The sequence below is a fragment of the Pseudorca crassidens genome, chromosome 1 (genome assembly GCF_039906515.1).
Source record: "Pseudorca crassidens isolate mPseCra1 chromosome 1, mPseCra1.hap1, whole genome shotgun sequence".
NCBI classification, from domain to species: domain Eukaryota; kingdom Metazoa; phylum Chordata; class Mammalia; order Artiodactyla; family Delphinidae; genus Pseudorca; species Pseudorca crassidens.
Genome location: NC_090296.1, coordinates 30,477,177 through 30,497,081, shown reverse-complemented (window position 1 = coordinate 30,497,081; position 19,905 = coordinate 30,477,177). Strand labels below are relative to the sequence as shown.

General features: G+C 45.7%; 1 protein-coding gene across 3 annotated transcripts in view; it reads left to right on the top strand.

The window, feature by feature from the left end:
• Nucleotides 1-19,905, top strand: part of RGS6 (regulator of G protein signaling 6) — a 575,129-nt gene that overhangs the window by 473,057 nt on the left and 82,167 nt on the right. For all 3 annotated transcript variants that reach the window (XM_067731476.1, XM_067731467.1, XM_067731459.1), the window contains exons 6-12: nt 983-1,034; nt 6,456-6,520; nt 10,081-10,157; nt 12,829-12,910; nt 14,351-14,425; nt 15,904-16,002; nt 17,637-17,698. In XM_067731476.1, the coding sequence (XP_067587577.1) occupies nt 983-1,034; nt 6,456-6,520; nt 10,081-10,157; nt 12,829-12,910; nt 14,351-14,425; nt 15,904-16,002; nt 17,637-17,698 (512 nt within the window). The remainder of the gene's footprint in view (nt 1-982; nt 1,035-6,455; nt 6,521-10,080; nt 10,158-12,828; nt 12,911-14,350; nt 14,426-15,903; nt 16,003-17,636; nt 17,699-19,905) is intronic.

The window sequence follows — 19,905 nt, the reverse complement described above, 5'->3', positions numbered from 1 at the left end:
CTTGGAGAATTAACAGGGCATTGAGTAAATCCAGGGGACAGCCTTGATTTGAACCTAGGTCAGCCTGGTAGCAGAGTCCTTGATGTTTCTACTATATCATGCTGCCTTCATGGTGTGAAGTTTCCATTCACTACCTATTAACACTTCCCAGCCATTCCCACTCCTCAGATCCTGTCCCACAGTGAATTGGAGCAGAGGATAAGGGGTTGTGTCAAGATCTAACCTAAGGGTTTAGGAGTGGAGTTCTTCAGACAGGGTCAAAGGATGTCTAAGTCTGCTCAGCTGCCATAACAAAATACCACAGACTGGGTGGCTTAAACAGCAGAAATGTATTTCTCACGGTTCTGGCGGCTGGAAGTCTAAGATTTCCAAGTAGGGTTCAGTTTGTGAGGAGAGCTTTCATCCTGGCTTTCAGATGGTTGATTCTTACTGTGTCCTCACAGGGTGGAGAGAGAGAGAGAGAGGTTGTTAGCTCTCTGGTGTTTCCTCTTATAGGGACACTAATCCTATCTGATCAGGGCCCCACCCTTATGATCTCATTTAACCTTAATTACTTCCTTACTTCACATACAGTCACACTGGGGGTTAAGGCTTCATCATAGAAATTTAGGAGGACACCATTCAGTCCTTGGCAAAGGGACAAAGGAACTTGGGGCTTGTGCCTCAGCGAACAGTGCTTGTCTGACTTCTGTATTAGACTTCTATTACCTCAGGATAAGAAGTTTTTGCCCGATAAACTGTTTCTCGTTTTTGCATTTATTTGGCTTACCTCAGGTTTCATTTCTCAACACCTAGATTAACATGTTGACTGGCCTCCGCTGCCTTAAGAACAGGAGAGAGTTAGGGTGCGGTGTCAGCACGTGGACAGAGCCTGTCATAGGGAGGGGTCCTCACTGGGTGCAGGGGAGGGCTGCCCCTGGGCCCCAGGCAGGGGAGGGCAAGTGCTAGCGTTCTGAGTCCTGACACCTGTGCTCTTTTGCAGGCCCCATACTTCTGGCCTTCGAACTGCTGGGAGCCTGAAAACACTGACTACGGTAAGCAGTGGAGCCACGGCCCACACTTAGTGTTACTCCTGGGAATGCAGAAGGCAAATCCTTGCTGTCTGGGCAACCATGGTGCGTGAGGAGGAGGGTCTCTGCCCTGCTTAACCCTTTCTCATATTGTTGACATGTACTAAGGTTCCTGTTCCACATAATGATGAAAGACGGTGCACGCTGAAAGGTGCAGGCATTGGAAGGGAATAGGGGAAGGGAAGAAAAGTTCTATCAAGTGTGGCTAATGCTCATTCTGTGGGGCCATGGAGAACTGTGCTGGTGGCTATTGACCACTCCTTCCTGGGACAGGGTTTCAGGGAGGGCTGGATCAAGGTGCCACCTCCCCCTGTCCATTTCCTTTCTCACAGACTTGTTAAGACTTTTTAATAATTCATTGGTGTTTTTGATAGTCGGACGTTAGAGGGAAAGTGTAACAGACCGTGGAAGGGGTATACAAAAGTTACCCTACTAAGAAAACAGAGTGGGTGAAGCTGGGAGCTGTGTAAGCAGGGAATTACCTCTGTCCAGGCAGGGATCTATTAGTCTCTTGCCATATTCTCTCCGTGAAGACTGTTTAACACATCTACGTGTCAGTCTTCTGAAGTTACATTATCCCGATACTTCAGATAAAGCTGAGGTCCAGAGAGGCCCCGTCCTCATACCTCTCACACTGTATGCTACTCGTCTGGATGCCTGGTCAATTGTAAGCTGCATGAGGGCAGGCTGGTCCACCTCATTCCTTCTCTTATCATCCAGTGCCCAGTGCATGCCTGAGGCATAGTTGGCACTCGGTAAATATTTGCTGAGCGTTCTGGTTCTTTATTAAAGGTGATTAACAGACACTCAGTAGACACAGCAGAATTTGAACTCAGATGCTCGTTTCCTTCTGTCCCTCTGCACAGTGCCCTCATCACCGACTCAGCTGCTGGGGGCAGCCCACAGCAGCTCTCCTTGGGACTGGTGCGTGTGATGAGACCTGCACCTTCTCCGTGGGTTCTTTGCAGGATGCTTTTCACAGGAAGGCAGAGCCAGCTGCAGCTGGGTGGTATTCTGGGGAGCCTGTCCCTGAGACCCTGTGATAAGCTATACCCTCCGGGTTATACTTCTGAGGGATGGGAAACCGGCAATTGGGAACAGTCCTGAGGATAGAATCCTGGCAAGTCATTGCCCTACAAGGCTACAGTTGTTCTGTTTTCAAGTCTGGAGCACAGCCCTGATGCAGAGGACAGGTCCCTGTGACTGTCTCATCAGCTGTGTGCAGGCACCAGTGCGGGTCCCTCTGGAACTGTGCTGTGCCCTAAATGATGTGATAAATGGGTCCAGCCAGGTTTCTGGCTCAGAACGGGAGCAGCACTTGGCTGCTCATAAAATAAGTGCTTCTGGGGCTGAAATACTGCTCACAAAAGCCCAACTTGGAATTTGAATAATTGTAGCTCAGTTCCATGCAGCAGCCGTGTGCCCTTGTGAATGTGAAAACCAGTATTTTTTCAGGCAATGGAGAGCGTGGGAGGATAGTGGGACCAGAAAACTGAGGCCAAGTAAGATTCAAATATTTACTTGAATATAAACCCACAACCATCAGCCGTCTTACCCTGCATACAGCAGGGCACAATTTCCCTTTCTCTACAGATTTTTGTAATTTTAGTCGTGCAGCAGGAACAGGGATGAAAATAACAATTAACGTCAGGCTCTCCCTAAAGCAAAATTATTTTGAATTCCTGTACCTCCATTTTGGCAAATCGGATGGAGAACTTAGAGTGCAGGATGCAAATTACTCATCGCCATTTCCAGTTTAGCCAGCAAATCAGAATTTACCAAGAGAGATGTCAGCACAATGGGCCCATTGTTGACTGGCTCCACTAGCTGTGTGATCTTGGCAAGTTACTTAACCTCTCTGTGCCTTGGAAATTTCATATTAAAACCAGAATAATAATGGTACGTGTCTCTCAGTGTTGTTTTGTTAATTAGAAATGGGTATAAGTTTAGGTGTATGGCATGTAGTAAGGAGTCAATAAAAACCATGGTGGTGGTTGGTATTATTACCTCCAGCGTGATGTTCTATCTTACTTGTTCTGTGGTGGCCTTCCTGCCAGAAAGGATGTGACACCAGAGCTAAGAGTTCAGAATAGGTATGGCTTGGATTGATGAAGAACCAGGAAACTTTCACTCATTCAGCAAACATGTACTGGTCACCCACTCTGTGTCAGTTGCTCTGTCACAGATTTGAGTGAGTTATAGGCTTACCCTCCAAGCATCCCGGGCTGGGAGAGGCAGCGTGATGGGGGCAAGAAGAGGATGGTGAGGAGTCTGATCTGAGTACTCAGAGATTTTATGTTGATGAAGAGTGATTACGAAGGTTGGATAATTTGGAATGGGCAAGTTTATTAAAAGGTCTTCGTAGTCAAGGAGAGACGTTTACAGTAGATTCAGCACTTTAGAGAGCCATTGTGGGTCCCCAGCAATGGGGAATAACCTGCAAAATTCCCTCATCTATGAAATGAGGCTAATAACAGAACTCACTTCATAGGTTATTACGAGGATAAATAAGTGGACGTTTGGAAAGTCCCTAGAACACTGCCTGACGTCTCTACATGTGGTAGCTGCTCTGCTATTGTGGTGACTTCCCCAGACCTAAAATACTACTTGGCACATAAGAGGCACTCAGATTTTTAAATGGGTGAATGAATGAATCAATGAATGAGTAAATGGGGCAGTGAATGTCATAGTGGAGACATTCCTCTGAACTAGACCTCAATTCTAGTTCCACCTCTACCACTAACTAGTCCATGGGTAAATCACTTCCCTTCTCTGAGCCTTTAATTTTTCCATCTGTTAATGAGGTGTCTGTACTTGATGGTCGCCGAGGTTACTTCCAATGCTAAGAATCCATTGTTCTAAGGAGGAGTTAGAGGGTATGAGGACAACGGAGAAATAAGTGATTTATATGTTCCCTAGTTTAGGAGATTGAGGTTAATTACGATGTCACTAGTAAAGACAGAAAGCTTGGAAAGGGAGTGAGTTTTTTAAGGTCATTGACATAGGATAGGTTCAATACTTTGTAAATGTTTAATTGCACATGTAGCCCATGAATCTATTGACTTTGTAGAGTTTTTAATTGTGTTCCGTTTCTGTCGTGGTAGGATGCTGGTGAGATTGAGATGGCAATGAGATGCCAGCATGAGGGCAAGAAGACAAAGATTTTTCAGTGAGAAATTACACATCCAGGAAAAACCAACATCTGAGCTTAAAGCAAGTCCCCTGGATGCCCTGTTCGAGGACTTGGCTTTTTTGCCAGTGGTCACGTGATTAGTTGGGTGTCAGAGGGAGCGCTGTTGAGGCACTAAGGAAGTGCAGACAGACAAGCCCCAGGGAAGGTCTGTGCCAAGAGAAAGCTTCCCTCAATAGCTACTTGCTGCCTTCCCGGTTATGGTGAACCAACTGCCCAACGTGTGACATTAGCTGTACAAGAAGGGGGCCACCAGCATTTGATCACGTAGCTCGTGGTCATCAGTAGAGGTACCGGCTTTGCCTTCCACGCATGGTACTCTACTTCTCAACTTAGCTGGCCCATTTTGACCCAGATGGGTTGGAAATTTCTTGGGATGATTCTGCTTAAATAAAAACCAAATCTGGGTTACACTTTCCTGAGTTTCACATTTGGCCAATACAAAATACTGTCTGAGGCAGTGTCGTCAAAGCAGCTGCGACCCACGCTGACCTCCACCTCTCCTGGGTCATTGGGACCAGGTCTGCTGGGGCTGGTGACATGCCAGGCTTTCTGCTGCAGGTTGCCCCGATTCCACAGGCTGCCTAGTTGGTGACAAAGGAGGTACCTCGTAATAGAGAAGATACCCCTTTATCTGACACAGTGCAGAGCTGTAGCTGTTTGGTTCATTGGAAAAGTTGGTGAGTTGGTATGAAAAAGTGATACATACATACTTTAATGACCTCAAATTAATGTCAAATGTACAAAGAAACATTCATTCAACAGCCTTTTGAGGTAGGATGAAAGATTCTCTTTGATTATTGTTGCCCATAATTTGAGTTTCTTTCTTAAATAAGCCACACTTAAACCACCCAGTTTTGACATCTTTAAAGTGCATCAAGAATTTTGAAAATATTTTTAAAGCAACTGTATGTTGGCCCCGCTCAGATTTCTACTATTTTTTCACGTTTTTTTCAGTTCTCTCACTTATACCAAATTCATCAGCAATTGTCTTAGCTGACTCTCCTTTCTCAGGTTATTCAAAAGTCATTCAACTGGATCGTCATAGAAACAACAACGCTCTCTCTTTTCACATTAATTTCACCAGTGCGTGTAATACTAAGTGAATGTACATTATTAAAATAACAAGTATGCCTAACGTAAGCAGGTTTGAGAATAAACACAATTGACTCTCACCCACAGACTCGACTGTGTGAGCAGAGGTGTGGGCATACAGAGTAGGCTGCTACCAGAAGGCTCCAGCATATCGTAGGCTGCATCAGGAAATTTTTCAGACCACATGGAGGAGGTCGGTTCACCCAGCAAGGAGTTGATTAGAGTTCCTGGTATAATTAAGTTGTCAAACAGCAGGTCAGCCCTGGTCCTCTCCGACCTTGCCTCCTGGTCATTCTATTGTTCATTCATACCATTCACCTGTTATCTCCCCTGGCTCGTTCTACTTGGCACTAGAGAAGGAAGGAGATACCGAAGAAGCAGCGGTAGGAGAGGAAGTGATGAAGGCCATGTTTGAGGAAGAATATCCTGGCAACTGAGGGCTAAGAGCCCTTCCTGAGCCTGGGAAGAGACACCTAAATTGTCCTCCCTTTCCACTGTCCACTCATTCCACCTGGCAGGCCAGGCCCTGGTGCTAGGTGCAGGGGTTCGTGCTGAGCAGGACACAGCCTCTGCCCTGCTTGGGGTGAAACAGAGGGAGGAGGATGAAGGGGGTTGTCAGGATTGGAAGATGGGGGCCCTCATCTGACAGATTCCCAGAGGTCAGGTGTCATGGCTTCCACATAGAAACGTATTCTTTTTTTTTTTTTTTTTTTTTGCGGTACGCGGGCCTCTCACTTGTTGTGGCCTCTCCCGTCACGGAGCACAGGCTCCGGATGCGCAGGCTCAGCGGCCATGGCTCACGGGCCCAGCCGCTCCGCGGCATGTGGGATCTTCCCGGACCGGGGCACGAACCCGCGTCCCCTGCATCGGCAGGCGGACTCTCAACCACTGCGCCACCAGGGAAGCCCAGAAACGTATTCTTGACTGCACAGGGTTGGGCACATAGAGGGGAATGGCTGGCTGGCTGGCTGGCTGGCTGGCTGGATGGATGGATGAGTGGATGGATGGATGGATGAGTGGATGAACAACTGGGTGGATGAATTTACGATTCCACCACCCTGCTGGTTTTGTATATGTTGTAATTTCTCTTCTTCCTTCAGCCATCTACCTCTGTAAGAGGACAATGCAGAATAAAGCAAGGCTGGAACTGGCGGATTATGAAGCAGTAAGTACGATTATTTTCCAGGAAAGGTATGGGAGGAGAGTATAAAATACCTTCAGTTCTTTCTCAGCTTGTATTTTTCCCTTTTTCCCTCCCTAACCCCTTCAGACAGTGGAAAGACAGTCTCTTCTATTTTCCCTCTTTTGTTCTCAGCTCCTCTTACCATCACAATAAATTGCTTCTTTAAATAAAGGAATCTCAAAACTCAGCAATAAAAAACACAACTCAATTAAAAGTTGACAAAGGACTAGAACAGGCACTTCACCAAAGAGGACATAAGGGTGACAAAGGTGTTCAACATCATTAGCCAATTAGAGAAATGCAGATTAAGTCCATGGTGAGATACTGTTACACACCTATTAAAATGGCTGAAGTTAAAAGTACTGGTAATGCCAAGTGCTGGTGAGGATGCGGTGAACAACGGGAGCGCTCCTATATTGCTGGCGGGAGTGCAAAATGGTGCAGCCACTCGGGAAAATGGTTTGGCAGTTCCTCATAAAGTTCAACACACACACACTGTACAGCCAAGTAATCCCACTTTTACATACCTACATACACACCCTAGAGAAATCAGAACTTACATTCACACAAAAACCTGTACACTAATGTCCATAGCAGATTTATGTGTGATAACCCGAAGCTGAAAACAGCTCAAATGCACTTTAACAGGTGAATGACTAAATGGACGATGCTACAGGCATGTAATGGAATACTGCTCTTCAGTGAAAAGGAATAAACTATTAATCTAACCACTTGGATGAGTATCAGAGACATTATGTTGAGGGAAAGAAGCCAATCTCAAAAGATTTCAAACTGTGTGATTCCATTTATGTGACACTTTTGTAAATACAAAACTATCACGAGGGAAAACAGATCAGTGGCTTCCAGGATGCAGCTATAAAGAGATTCCAGGAGGGAGTTTTGGGGGGGGTGGAACCATTCTGTATTCCGATTGTGGTGGTGGTTACGTGAATATATACATGTGTTAAAATGTTTAGTACTATACACGAAAAGGAAAGAACACATTTATTGTATGATAATTTTTTAGTTTAATATACGATCGTTTTTTTAATTGCATCTTCATACCCGATTCACCTGTGCTTGGCAGTAAATGCAAAATCTAAGGACCAAATCCAATCCAGAAGATAAGATGTATGCCGGATGGCAATGTACCCTCCCAGCTTTCCTCCACCTCCACCTTCTCTACAAGGTGTGATTTCTTACAGAAATTGGAGACCCAGCCACACTCATATCCATTCCCATTTCACAGAGCCAAGGCACAGAGAACTTGAAGATTCACAGATAATGTTTTAAATATTTAAAATTTGGGGTTGCAGACTCTTCCCCCGAAACCACACTTTGTATGGGTCACAGAAAACCTAGGATACTGGCCAACTTTTCTTATACCCTCCAGAGGAGGTGTTGCTGAGCCATGGAATGACTGAAGAGCTGGCAGCTAGGAGGAGGGGCAACGTTAGGGGCAGTGAAGAATCCTCCCCTGGATAATCCAGCATGAACAGCACCTCAGATCCACCCACCTCCCCAATGTCCCTCCCACTTTTGCTGTCTCAGTCTTCCAAACCAAGCGTGAGGCCCCACTCTACCAAACCTTGTCACCCTTGGTTACCTACACCCAAGCCCACCAATGCACTGAGCCACCGTTCCCCTCTCTGCAGCCCAAGGGGAATGTGCATGCTATCAGAGAGCAGGACCGGTGCATGGCGCTCCACCCTCTTTGATCCTACTGGCATCACAGGACCTGTGAATGGGCAGTGCAGGTTGCAGTGCAAGAGTTTACTGGGAGTGTTAGGACCTGGCTAAAGTTTGCTTATCCAAGGGAGCCGTGAAACATAAATCTGTTGGAACGTTATAATTTTCCCCAGCATCCCTAGCATGGCGGTTCTGTGGCTCTGAGCATCTTAGGCACCCAGTCCCTGCCCTATCTGCCCTCGTGCACCAGCAGTCACCCCTCTTCTAGAAGACTGCTGTCGGACTCTTTGTGCACACAGTGCAAAGTGCTTTAACTTTGGCATGACTACATCACTTCCTGAATATGACCTACAGAAAGAACCCAGACGGCAGAAGCATGTGGCCCCTCCATCCCGTGTCTCCCTTCCCTGTAGTTCCCTTGTTTAAAAAAGCGCCTAAACGGAAACAAGACAGCACCAGCTCCTGACATATTTTATTCTGTTTTCTTTTCTCTTACCCGACAATATTCTGCTTTGGTATCTGTAGAGAATATGGTGTTAAGATGTTCTTTCAGGTTGAAGTTCTGTCTAAAAGTGGTTAGAAACTAAAAAGACATTTTGTTTTCAAAATTCAGTAATTTTATTAATTTTTTCTGATGACATCGTCCCTTTGTAAAAACAATTCAAACAGCAAAGAAAGGAGAGAAAATAGCCTGCAATCCTTCTCTCCTAAGCTTTTTTCTGTACATACATTTTTTTTTCTAACAAGAAAACTTGAATCACACCACAAACATTATAGTGTAAGCTGCTTCTTTTTCCAGTCATATACTGTAAGGATGTTGAGAATCTTTCCGTATCGGGAATAATCATCTACATTCTCACTTTTCATGGCTGCCTAGTATTCCATGGTATGACTGTGTCATCATTTATGTGACTGCTCCCCAGTTGACTGACATTCAGGCTTTACCAGCTTTGCTTCCTGTGAACAGTGGGAAAATCTAAGGGACAGTTTTTTTGAGGTACTCGTACAGCAAGCCTTGGTAATAACTGAGTTCACGTGTGTTGGTCTTCACCCGAAGCTCCTTTCATGTTAATAATCTGCTAATGAAGGTAATCAGTTAGTGTTGGCCTGAGCTCTATGAAAATACACAGCATAATGTGGGCTCTCGCCTCGCATTCCATCAGGATTAGGCGGGTCATTAGGGAACCTGTCAAACGCCCCTCCCCACCGTCCTGTTGTGCTGCTAGGCTACTCTACAGGCTTTGAGAAAAGACTTCTTCCCTCTTCCTCTAAATGTGACCCTGGATGCCTTTTCTTTCTTTTTGTTTTGGGGTTTTCCTTTCATGACCATCACAAACCTAGACACTCCCTTCTTTCCCACTTTTGAGTCTGGACTTCCCAAGTTGTTAATGCCAGGTCCTCTGGGTTCTCCTTTCCTGCCACCTTCCTAGCCCTCTGCTTGCTGGAAGACAAGTCTTGAGACATCCATTCTTGGTTTTGCAATCAGTTGCAAAAACACCCCTCATGCCTTCCCTAAATCCTGAGTGAACAACCACAACCAATTCTCCCTATCTTCAGTGGCCTTTATAAGTGCTGTGTGAGTCGTGTTCTTGTAAAACACACAAGAAAAGAGGAATCGGGAACCACAGAGACGTCAGACTTAATGGGTGTGTAAATGAATATTAATAGTTCTGCTCCGTACAGCAGGGTCTGGTGCAAAGTCAGATGGGGTTCACATCCAGTGGATTTAAAGTGGGGCCCTACTGTTTTGTTGGGAGTAACCGAAATAGATGGCTGCCTTGTAATAAGCATAGCTGTCGATGCGCAAACTTACGATGATTAATGCCTTCTTGTTGATTTTCATTTCTCATTAGGAAAACTTAGCAAGACTCCAGAGGGCCTTTGCAAGGAAGTGGGAATTCATCTTTATGCAAGCAGAAGCACAAGTAAAGTAGGTGAACTTAATAGAGACCCTTTGCAAAGAGAGAAACACTCTCTGGAAATCAGAGGTGGTGTGAGAGTGGGGGTTCCTTCCATGGCCAGCCAGCTATGGTTAGTCACTGTCTCTCTCATGACAGCAACTGAGTAGAAATCAAGTTCAGGATGGATAAGTTGCATCTCTGTCACCCATGGCACTCTAAAGCAATTCCCAAAGCGTGTGTTTCAGCAGGCAATGGGGTTCCTCCCAAACGTAGAACTCTGGTCCTAAGAAGATGTACCTAATTCCCAAGGAGATTTCCAAACCTTCTTCTGTGCTCAGAGACTAGAAACCATCAGACCCACTTTACTTGTTGGTCTGGAGATTTCGTCTTCATAGGAAAACATACTGGAGTTCCTAGGCAGGCCAACAAGTGGCCCCTCCACCGTATCTCCCGGGGGGAGGGGTTCAGAACTAATCAAAACTAAGGCAGAGAAGTCAGACATCTGGAGTCTGAAATGTCAGATCGTTACTGATGAACTACTTATAGGACATGATTTTGGATCTGTGACCACAGATCTTTACCCTGGAATGAAACATCCTGGGCAGAGCTGGGCATCTGCAGGGCTGTCCCCACCTCAGGGAAGAGTCCAGCCCTGTGAGTTTACTGCACGCAGAGAACAGGTGTCCTGAGAACAGGCTGACCCACACAGGGCCCAGAAGGACCGACCTCAGCTTTTTCTAAATTTCTTTTTTTTTTTAATTTATTTAATTTTGGCTGCGTCGGGTCTTCGCTGCTGCACGCAGGCTTTCTGTAGTTGCGGCGAGCGGGGGCTACTCTTCATTGCGGTGTGCGGGCTTCTCATTGCGGTGGCTTCTCTTGTTGCGGAGCATGGGCTGTAGAGCGCAGGCTCAGTAGTTGTGGCGCATGGGCTTCCTTGCTTCGCGGCATGTGGGATCTTCCTGGTCTAGGGCTCGAACCCTCGTCCCCTGCGTTGGCAGGTGGATTCTTAACCACTGCGCTACCAGGGAAGCCCCAGCTTTCTAAATTTCTTCTTTCAAATCTGCCAATAAGTTAAAGTCTACAAGAGATGAAAGGAGGAGAAAGTTGGAGTGTTTTTCCCATATTCTTCCTTCCCAGCGAGTGTAGTGGAAATTTCTTCCTCTCTAAGGAAACAGGAGAAGTGGGTTGTAAATGTCCCCCACCCCACAAACATGGTCATCAACCAGATCCTTTGGATTCTGGGAAATGGACTTGCTCAGGTGCAGTTCTCTCTTGTCCTTTCTAGCAATGGGCTCTTATTTAGCTTCAAGTGATAATGGAAGAAATGGGACAGAGGAGGGGTGGGAAAGGGATGCTGAGCTGGGAGGAGGTGAATACCTTTTCTCTGGGCACCACTTGCACCTGAGCAGCCCCCGTGGGTCTTCAGAGGACCCCCTGTGCCCTCTCTGGGCAGTGTGGGTGAAATTGATCACAGGTACAGCCACTGGGTCCAGTGGGCCTCATGGTGTCATCGCTCTCCCTCTCCCTCTGCAGTCTCTACCCCCCACCCATGAATCCACAGGCCTGCCCACCACCCCGGTTCTCCCAGAAACCCCCGAGGGAGGTGGACACCAGACACTGGATGCTGAGCTGCGTCAGGAAGAGCCTTGGCCCCTGAGGAAGGAGAAAGCAGGAGGGTGGGTGACTAGGTGAGAAGGAGGCAGGATTGAGCCAGTGCGCTCAGACGCCTCCAGGAAGTGAAGAGGAGGGCTGATCTACACTTTGGGGATCATGCAGCATCCAATGTTATAAAAGGAGGGAAAAGTGCCACTTTGTACCTATACGGTATTTCTCGATTCACTTTTTTGATGAACTCTGTGATTACATTATAATTGTGGGCCATTTAAGTACACAGTAACTCTCACAAAAATCACAGTATGACTTTCAGTCAGTCCAATAAACGAAAGTACTCCCAAGAGAGCCAAGAACCAGCAGTTACAAAGCAATTAATCCGAGTTACTTTTTACTTAGAGAGATAATATGAAGTAATACAGGCTTTTTTTTTAAAACACTCTTATCTATGCGATCACAACATAAAGAATCTGTCTGTCTGTCTGTCTTGCAATTTGTCCGTCCCCCAGCTGAGGCCAGAGGTGTTTGCCTTCTGGATCTTGTCACACACCAGGGTTATTACTTTGCTTTTAGGAAGCCAGATGGTTTAAGTGACTTTTAAAACACATAATTGCAGCATTTTGAAGACATTTCTACTGATTCTGAATCTAAAGCAAAGTTTCAAGTTTGAGGATGAAACACTACAAGCCTATGGTTATATTCCTTCCCATAATCTGAATATGCAATAGTAGCCACTGTGATGCGGGGCATGTCAACAACTTAGGCAGCTCTTAGTAATCCACATCTTAGTAATTCAAACGGACAGCTGCATTCCTGAACCCTCATTAGGCTCACCCTGTTCATTACACATAATTGGTCATTTGCAACCTAGCTGAAAACAAGCTCTCTTACCCTGTGTGGACTTCTTGAGGCTTCCTTGAGGGAACCATACACCCATATTGTACAGCTCTGCAGAAAGCAGGGGCCACACAGGTGCCAAGAGCCCTGTGCACACGAAGCTCCTAAAAAAGGGAGAACAGAGCTGACACGTGGGTCATGGAGGAAAAACAGAATTAAAAGCCTCTGATTTCCCCTTTTTCACTCTTTCAGGATTGATCGGAAAAAGGACAAGACGGAGAGGAAAATTTTGGATAGTCAAGAACGAGCCTTTTGGGACGTCCACAGGCCAGTGGTGAGGAAGCTCTGCTTAGTTCTCTAAGTTTTATGTTTTCCCTCTTCCTTCGCTTAAAAGAAAAGACTGTCTTTAGCCACCAGGCGTCTCACTTTTAAGAAAATTGTTAAGCTTTGTGAAATTGGTTTTGCCATTCATTCATATCATCTCAGTAGATTTTCTGGAATAGATGTCAGTTCCACCTTTTAAAAATTATACATCCATGAAAATATGGAATTGGAAATGGGGAGCTGTGGGAATTCCATCTGGGGAACTTTGGGCCCTGAAGTTTCCAGTCCTAAGTTAAGCAATTTCCATTTCTACTGTCATTCAGTTCCAACTTCTAGAATATTCTCTTTCAAATGCAACCGTTGTTGTTACGGTGGTTATGTTCTATGAAGTCGCCGAGAGCACTGAATTAGCGGATGCTGAACCATTATCCTGGGAGAGATACAGGGTTAGGTTCTTGCAAGCCTCCAGTCACATTTTCATCAACTGATCAATACATAACCTTGTTTGAAGTGTGTTTCGGTTTAAAGACACCTTATTTAATGTGTATTGTTGACCACTGGCATTGAACTCGCAGCCAGGAGCGCTATAGCTCACGCCTAGATGGAGCTTATCTAACATACCTATTTTCTCCATAAAGCACGTCCCAGCCTTCCTGCACTTAGGAATGCTCGACAGCACATCAGCACTGGGCTTGGGCAAAATCACCAACAAAAACACAAAAATGTGTAAAACTGGTGCTGAATAGACTGCAAAGGACACTTGTTTGCAGCATGAGATGAAATAAGGCACCTCACCGGGAACACGCGGGTCTGGCAACTCAACATGTTTCCTGCTCTGTGCACGTCCCAAGTGACCATGAAGCCACCACAAGCCCTGACTTGGGGGTCATAAATAAATTTTAGCACGTAGGCAAAATCACAAATACAAAATCCACGAATAATGAGGTTTCACGCATTTCTAATCTCGTATTACTAAAATAGGTCTTACATTTTCCTCATGAAATGGAACTAAAACGAATAAGCTATGTCAGCCTTCCTCAAGTCTGATTAAAAGCAAAACCAAAAAAAAAAAAAAAAAAAAAAATTCCCTATCCTGATAGTGGAGTGGTTTTAGATGGTTAGGTATATGAAAGAACAAAGGCTCTGACTGAAGCCATCCACCAATTTAAATAATAAGTTTACGCTTATAAACTGTACACTGTACTCTCTACTTATCATCCTTAGGTAATATGAGGTAAGCTGTTTTAATTCATATGAGAACTCTGTGGAGGAACACATACTGAAGGTGAAGCACCTTTGTAAAAAAAAAAGACTGTAAATGGCAAAATGGGGGTAGTCATGTATTATCTGTAATGGAAAAGATAAAGATTGGTTCTGATAGTGTCACTTGAGCCAACTTGGAAAGTATGATGTTCACTTAGTAATTTATATGATGATTTTTTTCTCTCAGCCAGGCTGTGTGAACACAACAGAAATGGATATCAGAAAATGTCGACGTTTGAAGAACCCGCAAAAGGTTAAAAAGGTTCGCTAGTTTAGCTGAATTAAAAATTCTTGGGATCACCCTTCCATTTCCGGTACTGTTCAAATAATAATTTACTATTTGTAGTTCTTCCCCGTTTCATCCTTTGAAACCATATCATTCATTCTACAAATATCTATGGAGTGGCTGCCGTGTGCTTGGCACCGTTCTGGCTGTGGAAATATAGTGGCAAGTCTTAACAAAGCCCACAGCCTGGTAGGCATGAAGCAAGCCAGCAGGCAACGGTGGGAAGTACAGGATGGTTCAGGAAGACCAGGAGGGTGCCCCAGACCGGGGGCTTCCCAAGGGTTTCCATAGCAGGCTCGAGGGTGCAGAGGTCTAAAGGGTAAGTAGCAGTTGGCTCTGGGGAGACAGCAGAGAGGAAGGGAAACATAAGGAACAAAAAGTAGGGCAACACCACAGGCGAAGGCCAGCTTGGTACTTTGACACAAGTGCAAGTCTTTTAGTATAGCTAGATCTCCCAAAGTCAAATCACCATCTCACCCAACTGTGAATGAGCCAGTGATCATTTGTGTTTCACTATACTGGAAGGGGCAGTGGCTCTCTCTCCTCTATCAATATATATGTGACATGACATATATATCAACTTCTTGAATTTACTTATATATTTTGTTCTTCATTGAGATATTGATTCCCACTGTATTATACTTTAATGTTAGTCTTAAAATGTCCCCATTTAGTCTTTAAAGGCCCCCTAATTCTAATATTCCAGAATTTCATGGAGCCCACATGCACCCTGAGCCTTTCTTGATTTTATAGATTTCAGCTATAAATTGCACACCCTTCAGTGTTTTATTTCTTTCCCAGAACAAAGATTGTCTTTAATCTGTCTCTAACAAAAGGAACAGATTAAAAAGTAGCTATAGCTGTGGGCAAGTGGAAAATCTGTGTCCAGAAAACTGGTCAGTTTAAAAGGAAAAAATTGGAAACCCTGCCATCTCAAGTTTGTACCAGACAGGCATGTCATCTGCTGACAAACAGAAAATCTAGAGGGGATCTTTATCTTCCTGCATAATCTTCAGGAATTGTTCCTGAACTTTCCTGTGTCTCAGAATCACCTGGGGCATTTGATGAAAGCGCAGGTTCCCGAACCCCACCCATGAAGATTCCGATTCAGGAGGTCTTGGGTAGAACTCGGCAATGTACCTGTTTACCGAGTACCCAAGATAACTCTTTGCAGATGGTCTATGGACTGTATCTGGAGAAACACTGATACACAAGGAGACCATTTAAGCTCAATGAAAGGAAGGATTTTCTAATAGTGGTAACTCAAAGATGGACCAGCTGCCTCAAGAGGCAGAGTTCCCATTATTGGAGAATTTCAAGCAGAGGCCACTCACTTATTGTCAGGATGTCATGGAGGGGATTGGAAGCATCAGATGAGCGCTTGAGCTAGCTGACCCTTCGGACCCCCTTCAACTCTGAGGGTGCATGATTCAATATTCTTGTTTCTTCTCTAGTCAGTGTACGGCGTGACTGAAGAATCCCAGTCGCAAAGCCCAGTGCACGTCCCCAGTCAGCCAATCAGGAAAACTACAAAAGAGGACATCCGGAAACAGGTGAATGAATGTGCTACTGCACTCTAAGGAGGAGATGTGGCCAGCTTGAAAACCTTTTGAATGTCCACCTCTGGAGGCTGAGTGAGCTTTGAGTTCCTGGAGAGCACAGTGGAACCCAGCTGTGGGTGACTTGAACCTTTGGGCACTGTGTGTGAATAATTCACGGAGCCTCGAGAAGACAAATTCTCCACGAAGTTACTCCAGCAGTTACTAGAAAAGGACATAAATGAGTTACCCCAACACCATGGGCTGACTGCCGTAGTCGGGTTTCCCCCAAGATGCTGTGGGAGCTGGAGGCAGGAGGGACTCGTGTCACAGCGTCCTTAAAATTGTATTGCACTTCCAGAGTGAGCCAGCTCAGGACCACCAGCTTTATTGCTCTGATTCAAAACAAAGGTTGACAGATAAAGCAAACCCTACCCACAATGCCATTTCAGCATTATTTGGTTCCATGTTATCTTCCTTCATGATGAGGAGTTAACTGGTCAACCCAGGTCACAGACAATGCCTAATTACATTACTGCTTTCCAGGGGTTCACTGGTAATGAAGTGACTTGACTTTACATTATGCTTTACTGACTTCTAGGGGGTACCCAAAGGCATAAACTGTGAGGTGCCTTCCCTTGACAACTTTATTATTGAGTGGGGAAAAGGAAACAGATGTATGGAAAATAGCTACTCAGTGCCAGTTAAGTACACCAAGCACATGGGCATGAGGTAGGTGTGAAAGCTGGGTAGGAGATCACTGGAGATTAGCCAAACCAGATCCTTATGGTGTATGTGTTACCTCCATGCTGTTGCTAAGCTTTGTAGAATATATACTATATTTAAGTTTTCATTCACTTCTGGGTAAAGAAGATGTGGCACATATATGCAATGGAATATTACTCAGCCATAAAAAGAAACGAAATTGAGTTATTTGTAATGAGGTGGATGGACCTAGAGTCTGTCATACAGAGTGAAGTAAGTCAGAAAGAAAGAAACAAATGCTGTATGCTAACACATAGATATGGAATCTAAAAAAAAAAATGGTACTGATGAACCTAGTGGCAGGGCAGGAATAAAGTCGTAGACATAGAGAATGGACTTGAGGACACGGGGTGGGGGGAGGGGGAAGCTGGGGCAAAGTGAGAGAGTGGCATGGACATATATACACTACCAAATGTAAAATAGATAGCTAGTGGGAAGCAGCAGCATAGCACAGGGAGATCAACTCGGTGCTTTGTGACCACCTAGAGGGGTGGGATAGGGAGGGTGGGAGGGAGGGAGACACAAGAGGGAAGAGATACGGGGATCTATGTATGCATATGGCTGATTCACTTTATCGTAGAACAGAAACACAGTATTGTGAAGTAATTATACTCCAATAAAGATCTATTGAAGAAAAACAAAAAACTTAAGCTGTAACACAACACAGGAGAATATGTGATGTAGGCTAAATTGTAGAGTGTGTTTCTTAGTGGGGTAGGAATTTCCAAAAGGGCAAAATGGTTGCTGGAGTGTCAAGTTGGAGGGCTGGAGAAGTCCAGAGGAGGTGTTTGGATCTTGGTAGAAATACGGGTTTTGGGTTCCTGGGGTGAAGGGGGGAAAAAATTCCAGTTTGGTCTTAACACTTCTGTTCTGCCTTTCCCCAGATATCATTTTTGAATGCACAGATTGACAGACATCGTTTAAAAATGTCCAAAGTGGCTGAAAGGTATGTTTCCCCTTAATAATATTACTACTTTCTTCTAATTTAACAAAGGAGAAATGTTACAGTGTTATGGCTAACAAGTGTGTACCAAGAGGCAGACCACAGTCATTTCTTAAACTAATGGGTGAAAAAACCACAGACCCTGTGTGAGTACAGCTAAGATAGCAGACCTCCCCTGTCAAGAAATGTTCTGTTGCTGAAGCTTTTGAGGGGGGTGGCCGAGGGACCTCGTCAATCAAGGAAGAACGTCCTTAAAAGCTACCTAATGCACTTTTGCCTTCAGCCTCTTGGTTAATTCAAATGGAATTGCTCCCTTTTCGGCTATAAAATGCCCAGATTCACTTTATAAGGGGAAAGAAATTACGTATGCCCTTTGAGGTGCTGGCGGCGCAAACAGGAGGGGACCGGTCCATCAGGAGGCGTTCCACCTCCACACACCATCAACCAGCCAACTGCATGGAATCAACTGTAAAGAAAATATTTGGGACCTCCAGCCTGGCTTCCGCCAGGGCATTTGTGCTACAATCTGCACCAGGAGCTCGTTCCACCTTTTTCACTCGTGGGAAACTCAATTTTGTCAATGAAACGGTCTGTGTTTGGACTCTCCGTGAAGAGGGGGGACCACCTGGGGAGTCTGTATGGAATAGATCTGAGCAGGCGGCCCCAAGCTGAAGGTTTATTCATCCAGATGCTACCGGTAAAGCAATGACCAACATCTGAAAGCTCAAGGGCTTGAGCCGGGTCTTAGTATTTATTGGCTATAACAGTAAAGTGGGTCCTTTAAGCCCACCTCACACAGAGGGCTGGCTGTGTGTTCAACCTGTAAGCCTTTCTCTGCTGGCCCCTAGGTTCATCACATCTTCTTTCTAGATAAATAACAGCAGATTGAGGCAAAGAAAACTCCACACCCAACGCCAAACCGGAATTCACACTTTGCCCTCAGGTGGCCAAGGACATCCCTGGATATGGGCTCATCTCTTTAATGGCATCTTGTATCTCTTCCAGGACCTTCTGGGCCGAATACTTGTTTGTTGCAGAAGGCTGCCCTGTACATGATAAGATGTTTTGCAGCATCCCTGACTTCTACCCACTAGGTGCCAGAACCCCACCTCACAGTTTATGACAACCAAAAATGTCTCCAGACGTTGCCAAATGTCCCCAGGAGGGGACACAATCGACCCCGTTGAGAATCACTGATATTCCCATTTTCCCCAATGCACGTGCTTGAGAACGTTGCCATGGCTGCAGCTCACAACTAGGCGAGTGTTCTGGGGTCACAAGTTTTAGCCTGGCGGCTGGGGAGCCACCGCACCCCATTATCGTAATGTGGGGCTTCCTGAGTACAGGCTCTCAGGTTGCTTTTTAGATCTCACTGTGGTTGCCTTTGTCCCAGAAGAGTGCTTGTTAGTGAGGTAGCTGGGAGGACCTTGATTCCATTGGTGTCATAGCCTGTGAGGAACTACAAGCTTCTTTCTCTGTGAAAAAGGGATAGCCAGAAATGGCTGTCCTGGGGTACTGTGAGGGTCAGAGCTACTAGCCTTGCCAGGGCACTTTAAAGTTTGCAGTCCTAGGAGAGCATGCACGCGGGAGCGTCTTTCCCTGGGTCTGGCTGCTGGGGCCAGTGGTTTTGAGCGTGATCATCCAGGTGAACGAGGGGGTTAAGAATGGAGATTCCCAAGCCGTAGTGCTAGGGAATTGGATTCAGTGATTCCGAGTAGCTCGAGGAACCTGCAGTTTGAATTCTCTGCGGTGGACTGACCAGGTCTCCGAGGATTTGGGGAAGCCACTGCCCACCACCCACAGTGACCTGAGAGCTCACCTCACAGGGGACACCCAGCTTGGTCTTATCTTTGGGGTATAAGGAAAGATCCCAAACCAGTCAGCACGAGGGAGGCCAGCTGTGCAGGTGTGCAAGGCGGGAAAGGAGACAGCCACGGTGGGGGAGGGGAGCTGGACGCGCCTATTGTTGGTTTGTTTACCACGGGGTACCATCTAATTATGCTTGAGGGGCTGCTCACACTGAAGAGATTATTCATGCCAGCCCTGCGCTCCTCTCTCCGCAGCTTGAAGCTTTCACGAGTCCCCACCCAGCAGAGACTGCACTTTATTCCCAGCAGCAATAACTGGCAACTTTTCAATGTGACACAAGGGTTTTTCATTAGAGCCACAAGGAAACCCCCAGATAGAGGAGGAGGGAGAGGAGACGGGTG